The sequence below is a fragment of the Xenopus tropicalis genome, chromosome 10 (assembly GCF_000004195.4).
Source record: "Xenopus tropicalis strain Nigerian chromosome 10, UCB_Xtro_10.0, whole genome shotgun sequence".
NCBI lineage: Eukaryota > Metazoa > Chordata > Amphibia > Anura > Pipidae > Xenopus > Xenopus tropicalis.
The window spans coordinates 12280927-12293685 of record NC_030686.2 but is presented as its reverse complement, the minus strand read 5'-3'; the positions used below and the strand labels follow the sequence as shown (position 1 = coordinate 12293685).

The following is a 12759-nucleotide window of genomic DNA, read 5'->3' as shown; positions in this document are numbered from 1 at the left end:
TCCTGTTAATCACTAAGTATCCATGGAACAAGTTCAAGCACTTTGTGGTTTCCTGCTAAGCCCACAGGTAGCGAAAAAAGCTTAAATTTCCCTCTTAATAAAACGAATGTGCATCAGCAGTTACATTATTATCAATGGAAGGGCATAGCAGCTGGCTTCAGACAGGAAAGCTGACCGCTGTGGTCTGTATATATTGTAATAAAGAATGCTAAAATCTCAGCCATAAAGCATGACAGAATTGCTGCTTTGTGAGAGACAGGAAGACTTTTAATATACTTACCTATTTAAGCAAAAACATTTTTTTCCCCAAAATAATTTGCCCCCCTAAAAATACCCAATCTTTCCAAACATGACGTACTCTTTTTAGACACAAAAGCAAATCTAATTTCTTTAATGACAGTGCCCCCTTCAACCCCACTGACACTGCAGTCTCTGAGGCTAATAATGGTTTATAGCAGATTGTGAGGTTACATACATCACCAAGTAACATTTGGAAGATTTGGGCCCCTTCATGCATATAATATGCATTTTTGTATTGGTCCAACAGGTATATTTTTGTGTCATTGCCTGTAAGGAGCTCAAGACTTAGGGCACTTACACACTGGTGTTCAGACTGGGATTCAAAATAGTCCCTGGCATTTTAAGTACACAGAGGCCCAAACAGCCCCCCAGCAGCCCAATAAATAGTGTCTGTCTATGGCATCTTACAGCAGCCCCCCTGGCATTTGCCAGAACCCACAGATTTCCATTCTGAGTCAGGCACTGTGTGTTTGTAAACTGAAGTATATGGGACTGGCGTCAGATATCTCCTCATTTCTAACTAGTAACTGTTACCCCTGGGTTTTAAAAGGTAGAAAGCAGTGCATTAAAACATTCATTTTACTACAGGGGTTGTTCAGATTTAAATTAACTTTTATTATGTAGATATTGCTGTTCTAAGACTATTTGCAATTGGGCTTCATTTTTTAATGGTATTTCAGTAATTTTTGACTCCTCCTTTTGACTCCTCACTACATACGTACGCGACGCAGCGAACATATGCATACCCAATAAACGCGCCATACTTCCACATTTCCCCGCTTAGAAGCGGTCCATCAGAAATCCACACGGGATCGACTGGTGGACTGCGATCAACTTTTTAGCCACCCCTGCTCTAGCTGGAAATCTCACAATTGCCTTGTGACCACCAGAGGGAACCCTTTACTCACTTACTGTGATCTGCTCTTTGCAGAATGTCTATGAGCTGCACGGTGCCCCTCTTCCCACTACAACTCACGCTGCAAGCTAACCCTGCTGCTGGGCAGTAACCTATGGCAACAAAGAAAAAACGAATCACTCATCGATTGGTGTTGGTTACTGCCCAGGTGTAAATTTCTATGACCGTTTTGTATGTTTTTTTTAAAATAGATTTCCAATTCTGCTTCATTAAATCCTGCAGTTGAAAATGCAATCTGGTTGTAGGGGGTCACTGACACCAGCAACCAATAAATAGGCTTGCATTGATGGATGCATTGTATTATTATTAGATAATAGGCTGGGTGAAGTTTTGTTTTATTTTTAAAGAAAAATGTTATATATAGGCACCCGAGGGCCACTCCCCATAAGCCAAAAGCTGCTGCCCTAAGCACAGGCCCTTGGGTGCCTATATACAAATACAGCCCTGTGGCCCTGTGGCTGAAATGATCTGTAACACAGAAACCATAGTGGGGCTGACTGCCCAGATCCCTATTTAAAAAACTGAACTCTTTGGCCATCCTGTTTCTCTGGTCTAATAGAGATTCCAGGATTAGCATATCAGTGCTACAAAGAACAGGGTCCACTGGGGGCCTTGCTATACCCAACTTTTATTTGTATTACTTACAGTAATTACAGTTCTAGTGACGGCCCGATAGTGGTTATAATCAGCACACTCCAACTCTGCCACTGTGTTGGAAGCCTCTGTCCTGGGCTCTATGGAAACATTAAGAGCCCTACCATATAGGGGCAGGGAGGCACACTGAAACATCACCGATGATACTACAGTGAGAGCCTGGACCTCTGCACAAAAATTCCTGCACTCCAAACGAGATCCAACTTTCCCCCCCATACTCCACTCTGGTGCAACCCAAGCCTCCGACACTTGCCAGAATTTCAATGGTGGGCTCAACTGGGCATTAAATATCTTCAAGATCTAAACCCTGAAGGCCAGTTATTAAAACTGGACAATCTGACAACTATTAAAAAAATAACTCCTAACACACGATACAGGTACAGCCAGCTCAAACTCGCAGCATTTAGCCAATTTTCACCCACTGGACCAAATCTGGAAACAAAACTTCACGTGGCTACATGTAAGATCCATGAATACTGGACCCAGGTTTTTTCATTCATACCTAAGGTGATGGTGCTGACAATAGAAACCACTCCACAAATCGCGTTACTTGGACTGACACTTGGAATTGTAACCTCAAAAGAAAGCAGAATCTTCCTCCAAACAATCCTATATTATGCCAAAACCCAGATTATACTCAAATGGAACAGATCAAACCCTCCAACCTTGAAGGACTGGAAGGACACTGTGAACAAAGCTCTACCATTTTACAAAGCAACTTAGCTTGCCAGAGGATGCCATGACAAGTTCATTGATATATGGCTCCTATGGGTACTGAACCCAGACACAAATAGCCCAAATGTTTTTTAACAACTAAACTACCTTAATTGTGAAATGAAATTAGTAGCATTTGATTGCCCCTCCTCCCTCTTCATTCTCTCCCTCTCTGTTCACGTTCTACAGATAATTTCTACAACTGTTTGATTTTGAACTTAAAAAATCAAAATAAAGGCTTTAAAAAAATAAAATATTCTTTGTTTCAGTGCTAAATTTTTCACAAAGGAATCATTCAAAAAACAGACAAAATAAATTACAACTTTATTTAAGTGTTACAGACATATTTACAAAACTTGGCAGGGAACTTAGTTCCCAAGGATGTCAGAATCCTTAAACCCTCCACCACCCGCTGGCTGGTTCCTTCGTGGCAGTCTCTTCTAAGCCAGCGCAGACATTCATTCCAAAGTCCAGGTGCACGCTCCATTGTGGCCACAATCCGTTAGATCGTATAACCTTTGTAAGAAGGAGAAACAGTTGACACTGGTAAGCAAAGTTGAGCTTAGCTTGGGTGTTTTTCCAAAATGTCAGGATCATGCTGTGCTAAAGCCGGAGAAATATGTGACTAAATATCTAGTATAAATCTAAAGCAACTGGACTTGTTAAGTAATCATTGAAGACGTTTCACTACTCATCCGAGCAGCTTCTAAAGCTAAACTTGAAGTTACCAGTTTTTCTCATTCAGCGCTGCCCCTGCTGGAATCATTATGGCTGCAGTTCCTGAGGACCTTTAAGAAGATTTGCTAGCCATTCAGGAACATCTAACGTACGCCCACTGTTCCATGACTGTAGCTGGTTAGATCAAAGAAAAATGTGTAAGAAGATGCATTTTTAAAAACTTCATAAACCCTTTTCCTCCCTGACCCTTCTTTGGTAATCAGCCTAGATACTAAAGGGATAACTAGATTCCTAGGTTCTGAGAAAGAAATGTGAGAAACTGAGTGGCAGGGTTTGGGGATGGGGAGCAGCAGGCAGGGTGTCAGTATATCAATATCAAGTGTCAGTATCTCTCTAATAGATAAATACGAATAAGCAGTTGCATCTATATGGGGTTTCGGCCTATTATTTAGCTTCTTTGGGAGTGTCCTCCAACTTAACACAGATTTCAGTATAATAAACAAAATATGATTAATAACACCATGAACTTGAAATGCTAGACCAACCTTAAATAGCCGATATAGTCCTTATTCGCCACTGCTCTTAGGTGTATCTTATTGGGCATTTTCTGGGCCGTACCATTCAGCATTCCAGTACTATAAAAGAAAGAGACAAGTGCAAAAATGGATTTCCATGCTAAATAACTGTATATTAAAGCAGCATATTATTAATGTGTGTTCTGTGCTGTCTGATATGTATATGACACAAAGAAGGAGATGTGATTCTGTGTGTAGATAGAGCAGGGCTGTGATATCCTTATGAGTCGCATGTGCCTGTATTCCTTTCATCTCTTACAAAAATGGTTATGAATCTGTGAAAGAACTAAGTTACAACAAAGTAAAAAGAATGGTCTACTCTAAAATGATTAAATGTTATGGATATAAAGAGTATAAACACATTGAAACAGTTACATTATTTGTATAAAAAAATGCTCTTACCATAGTGCTGATATATTCCATCAACCAATTTTCCATGCTATCAGCCATTGGTTGTTGCTTTATAAAGCTGTGGTTGAGAAGCATTTTGGCCGTAGGTCTTCGATCAGGTGATTTTACCAAACACAGCGCTAGGAAATCCTCAAAACTTTCAGACCTTTGAACATGCAATAAATATTCAGCTTTAATCAAGGGATGTTTTTATTAAAATAATAATAATAATAGTACAATTACATGTCTCAGTGTGTAATAGTTCTATATACATTTGCCAATAGCAATACTTCATCAGAATGATGGACTAGAATACCAATCTTGGAAGAGAATTGCTAGTTAAAAGACATAGGGAATTCTGTAGAAGGACTCACCAATTGTATCGGTCATATAGTCTGGGCGGTTCACATCTGTAAATGAGGGACGCTGCATCAGGCACACGATAGTAAGCTAAAGGATATAAAACAGCATTTTAAATACTGCAGAGCATTGATGATATCTAAAGCACATATTACTGAATATCATGGGAAGCATGAATGCTATAAGATTCAAAGCAAAGAGATTCAAAGGCCAATTAGTATTGGTGCCCTAAGTAATACTAACCCTAATACACTGGCCTGGAACCCTGTCTGCCTTACACACCCCACCCTGCTCAATTGCTTATGACAAAGCGCAACATCAGCAGGTGTAAAGCAGCCCTTTCCTACTATCTACCATAAGGTCAGTTGTATTAAAGGCTTTATTTCTGGCCTGCACCCACTGTTGGTTTGAATGATACGCAAGTTAGGGGAGGAAACAGGGGTGGACTGGGATTCAAAGTAGGCCCTGGCATTTCAAGTACACAAAGGCCCAAACAGCCACACAGAGTCCCACTAAATAGTGACTGTCGTCTTACAGCAGCCCCTCTGGCATTTGCCAGAACCCACATATTGCCAGTCTGGGCCAAGGAGGGAAGGGGTATGCCTATGTGCAAAATCCAACCCTGTTTTCATGATGCAGACAGAACTGTTTTATAGTCAAAATAGTGAGAGACATGGTAGATGGCTTTTACACTTTGCAACCTGCCCTGCAGGTAATGACCTGCATGCATTTCTTTTTTTATTCCCAGGATTCAATGCTGCATAATGTGAGCTCAGTGAGAGGAGGCTTATTTCTAAGTAAATATTAATTGTGCCAAATAAAGACAAAAGGGGAAGGGCTATCATCTCACAAGGCTATTCTGCCATTGTTGTATGGCCCCTACTCAGGGCCGGAAAGAAGTAGCTGTCTTACTCTATCATTGTAGTCAATTAAATAATTTATAAGAATGTAGGGCCAAATGTATTTGATATCAGGAAACAAAGCTGGCTAAAATGTTTTAAAAAGTGTTTTCAAGACGTTGACTCAGGAACTGAATATCGCCCATTGAGGCACAGTATTCGCCTTAGAAGCAGCCTTAACTAAATTTTAAAAATTTGTGTTTTACTTACGTGGCTTTCCTTCAGCCATCTCTATGGCGGTAATGCCAAACGACCAGATATCACACTGGAAATAAATATACAAAGAAAATTAATAAGTAAATTAACGTCTGTGCGGAGTTGTACATAATCTATAACTGTAGGGGCTGATGAATTAGATATTGCAGTCCTGCATGTTCCAGACTAAAGTGCTATTGGCAGTGAGTTAGTAGGAACACTAGTGCCACTGAATGCACTATATTTATATTCTCACCTTTAAGCCATATGTGCAGTATCGATTGTATTTGCACGCAATAACTTCTGGCGCCATCCAATAACTTGTTCCACAGGCACCCCTGATTGTATCATCTGGGCTTCTTAACTGTGCAGCCAGCCCGAAATCAACTGAAACAGAAGCATAAATAAATTAGTTCTGGCAGCATGCGTAAAACAGCAAAGCAGATCTTTATCATTTTTTATCTTTTTATAGCTGTTATAGTTTAAAGTGAGAATAACCCCGAATGTATTCGCAAGATTATCAATCTCAGAGGTAACCCCCTTACTGTTAACCACCTGTTGCCCTGTGGGGTTTGTCAGTCTCACTGATAATATCGTATATAGAACCAGCTTATTTCTGGCCTAACCCATTTACCTGATTTCTCACCCACACAATAAGAGTAACAGTGATACATCCTAGTTATGCACGTCAAATTGCAGACTCAAACACCCCTACCCCACATTAATTTAAGCATTTAAATATTAATGCTAGAATTTAAAAAAATTGTGAATATTACTTACTTATCTTAACTACGGCTGGATAGGTTAGCGTGATATTCATACATTTGATATCACGGTGCACAATACATTTCTCATGTAGGTAGTTCAAGCCCTAATAAGATAAATGAGCACAAATAGTGATTATTCTCCATGGATAATTAAGAAATCAATGGAACATTAGATTTGCTATTCTAAAACAGATAAAACCGCCATCTCCCAACCCGAACCCTACTCAACCCAGCTCCCTCTCTCCATTTATAGACCTGTGCCCACCCTGTCACAATACGGGTGGGCCTTTCAAGACACACGCCTATAACTAGAGAATCTGGAAGAGAGCTGCCGGCAGTGTAAGGTCGCAGGCGGGGAGGGCGAGCGGAAGAACTCAGCCAAAACCCGGCCGCAACCCGCATGTGATGTGCTGAGGTCGGCCCGAACCCACTCGCATGTATCAGGCCAGCCCACATATTACTAACATATATATAATAGACAAAAGCCATGGATATCCTGTAAATAATATCCTTATAAATGGCGATAGTGATGTCATCAGTTATAATGAGTGCTAAAGTGATGTAATATCTGTCACATGACTCACTGAAACTTGCGTATTATAATAAAGCGCCCCCTGTTGAAAAGTATGAGATATTAGACGTCACCTTGGAGTTTCATGACCTGTATAAAAGCACTCAGCCTTTGGTCTTGTGCATTTATATAGTCATGGAATGCCAAGGTAACTTATAATTCCTTATATTTTACAGTAGGGGGAACTTTATTCACTATATATTTGCGTAATTTATGAAAATTAAAACAGGGGATTCCCTGATATAAACCAAAGAGGTACGGTAAATATGAGGCAACTACAACCATATAAATAGGCTCAGGCCTAGGGCATCAAACTTCTAGGGGGGGCAATAAGACTTGATCACAATTATGCTTCAATACGTTTCTATGCTTTACAATGACTGAGTGACAGATACAAAACAGTGAATACAAACTTAAGGATGATTAAGGTTAAGCCAGGCTTACCTCTAGCACTTCTCTGGATATGTACTGAATTCCATGCTCTGGGATGGATTTGTACACTTTCTTCAGGTCATATATAGATCCGCCACAACAATATTCCATAACGCACTAGAGAATGCAGACCTAATAAGCTACAACCTTGACCATAAACACTATACACTATCTACACACACCTTTTATTCTATCTTCCATTACCATACTCATAAGATTTCCTACCTACTAGTGGATTATTGGATTAATAGTATTTCTCTGAAGGCCACTACAGACAGTACAGATGCCAGACAGTAGCAGTCGGTGCTCTTACTGCCATTATTGCCTTATTGGTCTTTCTTGCTAGAGCTGACTGCCTCATCTTCTGTTTTACTGTTACAAGTAATGCCCCTCATGTCCCACCCTATTCCTTTCCATGTTACTCAGTGTATAATTTGAAATGTTGCAGAGGGGTAGGATAATTTATAGATATATGGATTCAGTAGCACCCTCATATTTGATTTACATTGAGCAAAAGGTCAATTTTATTGTTAGACCCACTTTACTTAAACGTAGGCATATTTGGGATAACAGCATTCAGATGAGATTGGCCCTTGTCAGTGTATTTTTTTTCTGCTAAAACAATTTAAGATAAATATTTCCTTACCCATAACTGCCTTGACTCTGGAGTGGCATAGATCATGGAACTATAATATTCAACAGTGTTTCTGTGTCCAGAAACTTTCTGCATCATATACACCTCCTGTAGTTCTTTGTTTTCTTCAGTGCATCTCTATACAACAGAGAATAAGTATAGAAAAATATAAACCGTTATTGCAAATTGACATATTGCTTTTCCCGTTGTAGGAACAAGGAAAGGTGTTCATTATGAATATATAAGCGCTTATAGAGAAACCGCTGTATCAGAACAAAACATGTACTGTGTTTGCACAAGGCCTAAAATAAGACCAAAAGGTCTGTGTCTTTCTCTGAGTGGCTTGGCACCATAGGGAAAGTGAAGCAAATAAAGGCAGTCACCAAGTTGCTAAATAAGACCCTTCTAAATGCAGATTTGCTAATGTGTCATACAAGTGGCCAAAGGCACTACAATTATCTAAAATGGATGGTGACTCTTACTTCTAATTAGGTGCCAGATTCACATGGTAAATGTTGGTGCCATGCGAGAAAAGTATTGTATAAGGGATTACCTTTTATTGGTAAATACTAGTTATTAAAGAGTCTGGTAGCTTTGTGAGCATTAAAGGCAACATTTAACTGGCCCTTGTTGTTTATGGTACAAGAAAGATTAAACTTTTGTTGATAATTTAGCATCTGTGGTAACTTTAACTGATTCTCTTTACATATACATAGTTTATATGGGGAAATTTAAAAACACAGTACAATGAGTATTCAGATATACAGTAAAACAGTGGTGTTACTGTATATGGCCAGGTCCCCATGCAAAAAAATCTTCAGAGGGGCCAGGTGTACACCCCTACCCAGCCCCATCTGCCTGTGTGCCAGCCTGCCCCACACGTCCCCCACTCCCCACCAGCTCTCAGGTAGGATTTCTATAGAGGAAGCAGACCCCGCAGTCCAGGCCCCCTCCCCTGGGCCCCCGTGTGACTGCAAAGCCCACCTCCTCCATAGTTACACCACTGCAGTAAAATGTATTAAAACCCTCAGGCCTCTGGCTCATTACCTTTTTGATTTCTGTGATTTTTATAGCCACAGGGTACACAGTCTTTTCATATTTTGCCTGTAACACAAACAGAAACATTTTCTTGTTATTTTTTTACTTAAACTCAGTATTTTAGAGCTGTCAGTTGGGTCACAAGACAGCCAGGTAGTATTTTGTATGAGACTTGCACAACACATGTCAAACCCCCACAAGAATAACTGATCAAGGGTTCCTATCTCTTCACCCATGTTTGCTGAATAGTGTTTTTTGCAGCTCTGCAAGCTTGGGAGAAGGAGCAAGGAGAAGGAGTTTTTACTGGTTCTAGTTGAGAGCATTTGGATAGGCCAAACTAAGTGCCATGTTAATTGTAGAAACGTGACAGGGTTGCAACTGGGTTTATGATGTATTTTGTAGCCCTTCGAGTAAAACATTGGGAAAGGGAAACAATTTTATGAACGTGAGCACATTTACTTGCTCTATGATTCCAAATCAAATTGTTCTAACTTGGACATTTTGTCACTCAAGGCAATACAGTACACAAAGATGTCAGTGCACTGGAGAATAAAGTGGTGACACTACTGCTACAACTGCATGGTTTTACCTTCAACGATAACTCCTTCTAATGGGAGAAATAGCTGAAGAAATTCTTTGTAAAGAAATAATGAAGAATCCCAATGGAGATATCAATAAACAAATAAAATCCTACATGATCTGCATCAACAGATCATGGGAAAAATATGAGTCTCCAAGAGACTTTCCTGGCCCCCAGGCTGCCCAATGACATACATAATTGGCTTGTATATATTTTATATACTGGGTAACTGACCAATTACATGCAAAAAGTTGAACAGCACTAATATTTGATTAAATTAGGGTTAAGCTATTAGTTATACTCTTGGGGGAACAGTGATAGCACTTTCATTATAAATGTGGTTACAACCAAACATTTCATTGGGGGTTTCCATGAGAGGCTTACCTTGAACACAGTTCCAAATCCTCCTCGTCCAATTTTGTTCCAGTCATAAAAATCTACTGCTGGATTCTTAAACAAAAATATAAAATAGCATAAATATTCTGGTGCATGTATATGACAAATTACTATATATTAGTAAATGAAATAGGGAGTGGGAGAAATCAATAATACAATATATTTGTTCTAACTATAAGGTTCCAGATTAATAAAACCTTTTATTAACCCATTATACATCCATCTTATAAGTGAGTTTTCTCATTCATTATGCTGCATATATTAACAGCCAGTGGTTTGCCAATTTCTTAGGCACAGCAAGTGTCCCAGAATATAACATACCAGGATAATAGGAAAACTTAAGGGAGTCACGTAAGGAAAGTGTACACCAGGTCTAGTAACCCAGCAGCAACCAAATACATATTTCATTTCAACAAATGATAAGTATATTCTACTTGCTGATTGGTTGCTATGGCTTAGCAGATTGTGAGCAAAATTAGTTACCTTAATTACCCCTTAAATACTTGATAAAGTTGCCAACCACTTCATTACTAAATAGAATAATTTTCCTTTAATGACTTTTATTTCACTCTCCCAATCAATTTTATCGCCTAATGTGGCTAGACATGCACTGAATCCCTCTTTTTGGAAAGCAGATTGAGACACATTGGTTGATCTGGAGGTGGGAGGGGCATAAATACTCTCATTCTGCTGTAGATCTGCTTATTATAGCTATTGGCCAAACCAATGGATCAGTGTAATGGAAGCAGTAGGAAAAAGGCATAAGATAATATAGGAAATAATCGCAAAATATTGAACTTTTCTGTCTTGTATAGTACAGCTTTCTTTCATGTTAATACACATACGTTACTTACATTATAAACCACTGGAATTCCTGTTGGCTGTTCATTCTAAAAGGAAAGCAAGAAACAACATCATAATTTTTGAATAACATGCAGGGTTATGCCAAATTGTGCTAATTTGATAATATCAGTTATCCAATCATAATGCAGGAAAATGGAAACCTGGGTGATTTTGGACAGGACATTGACTTGGCTGTATACACAAGCTAGAGGGTTGGAGTACTTACATAGTAAGCAACTGGAGGCAGTGCTTCTTGCTTTGGAGGATTTTCAGCCTAAAGGGATCAGAAAAGGTGTTGTAAATATAAAGGTGTAAATTAAATATATATGTACTATATAAACCTTCCTTTGAAAGATCCATATGAATTTGTAACATGTCATGGCACCGTGTTGGGTGCTAGAGGGTTGAAGTACTTACATAGTCAGCAACTGGAGGCAGTGCCTCTTGCTCTGGAGGATTTTCAGCCTTAAGGGATCAGAAAAGGTGTTGTAAATATAAAGGTGTAAATTAAATATATATGTACTATACAAAACTTTTTTTGTCTGAGCCCATAAAATAATAGAGAGTCATCCTGTTTTAGGCTTCGGATACTCCATACTTTTCCAAAGGTATTATATTATGGCTTTGCCACCCCCCCAATAAAATAGTACGGAACCCTAAAATCCAATTAAATCAAGATAAGCAAGTCTTGTGTAATAAAGCAAGGTGTGACATTATTATGCATTATGTTTGTGTTACCCTCTTCTACTTACACTTTTAGCTGTTAAAAATTCCAAATCTTCTCCATCCTAAAAGTAAAAGAGAAATATTATCAGCTTTATGCATGGCAGTCCCTTTCTCATTAAAGGCTTTATTGGGCTGGGTACTAATGGCTGGCTGCATGCAGCAAGTAATACAAAAGCATTAGTGAACCCTATAGTTTTATTCTAACATTTTGGAGAAGAAATGGTTAACACCAAATCTAAAAATACCCAATAGGATTCCAGTATTGCAATAATCATAACACGCCGTCAGACTTACATTATCAGTGTGTGGAGGCTCTGATCTTGGTGATGCTCCAATCTTAAGTGAGTAAAATACCTGTTGAGGCATTAGCAGAAAAGCACAGTGAGTATTGGCAAAATGCAAATATTGGGTTGCAATGATATGCTATTCAAGCCACCCCTTTTACCCAAGGTGTAATTGTTAAGTCAAGCTCTTCTACTTACATTTCCACCACTTTCCAAAGATTCTTCATTCTTAAAGAGAAGAGAGAGGTTATTAACATTGTGGGGCTGATTTACTAACCCACGAATCCGACACGAATTGGAAAAGTTCCGACTTGAAAACGAACATTTTGCGACTTTTTCGTATGTTTTGCGATTTTTTCGGATTCTGTACGAATTTTTCGTTACCAATACGATTTTTGCGTAAAAACGCGAGTTTTTCGTATCCATTACGAAAGTTGCGTAAAAAGTTGCGCATTTTTCGTAGCGTTAAAACTTACGCGAAAACTTGCGCATTTTTCGCGTAAGTTTTACCGCTACGGAAAATGCGCAACTTTTTACGCAACTTTCGTAATGGATAGGAAAACTCGCGTTTTTACGCAAAAATCGTATTGGTAACGAAAAATTCGTAAAGAATCCGAAAAAATCGCAAAACATACGAAAAAATCGCAAAATACCGATCATTACGGAAAAAACGCAATCGGACTCCATTCGACCCGTTCGTGGGTAAGTAAATCAGCCCCTGTGTGTAAAAATAAAAAGTCCTGGTAAAATTTCCAATCTATATTGTTTAAAAAGTGTGAAACAAGCGGTTTAGACAATAGAAAAAGA

The 12759-nt window shown here is 39.0% G+C and overlaps 1 protein-coding gene across 2 annotated transcripts; it reads right to left on the bottom strand.

Moving 5' to 3' along the window:
* Positions 1 to 2889: 2889 nt before the first annotated feature.
* Positions 2890 to 12207, bottom strand: LOC116408021 (serine/threonine-protein kinase mig-15-like). 2 transcript variants are annotated; one of them, XM_031894710.1, is made up of 13 exons: positions 11169 to 12207; positions 10954 to 10989; positions 10088 to 10153; positions 9133 to 9189; positions 8098 to 8223; positions 7464 to 7568; positions 6462 to 6552; positions 5938 to 6068; positions 5697 to 5751; positions 4602 to 4677; positions 4240 to 4393; positions 3808 to 3897; positions 2890 to 3436 (listed from the first exon to the last, which is right to left on the bottom strand). In XM_031894710.1, exons 5-12 carry the CDS (start codon positions 8182 to 8184, stop codon positions 3856 to 3858), a joined length of 741 nt encoding a protein of 246 aa, XP_031750570.1. In that variant the 5' UTR covers positions 8185 to 8223; positions 9133 to 9189; positions 10088 to 10153; positions 10954 to 10989; positions 11169 to 12207; the 3' UTR covers positions 2890 to 3436; positions 3808 to 3855. The 2 variants fall into 2 exon arrangements, with proteins under 2 accessions (XP_031750570.1, XP_031750571.1); XM_031894711.1 differs by having other exon boundaries at positions 10954 to 12207.
* Between the last annotated feature and the right edge of the window lie 552 nt (positions 12208 to 12759).

What these genes read in the sequence shown, in the direction of transcription:
- LOC116408021 (XM_031894711.1), bottom strand. Translation starts at nt 8,184, where the DNA reads ATGATGCAGAAAGTTTCTGGACACAGAAACACTGTTGAATATTATAGT. An exon ending in TCCAGCCGTAGTTAAGATAA is followed by an intron (nt 6,069 to 6,461) that starts GTAAGTAATATT and finishes CTTCTGTTTCAG; the next exon opens with TTGATTTCGGGCTGGCTGCA. An exon ending in ACTGCACATATGGCTTAAAG is followed by an intron (nt 5,752 to 5,937) that starts GTGAGAATATAA and finishes ATTTATTTCCAG; the next exon opens with TGTGATATCTGGTCGTTTGG.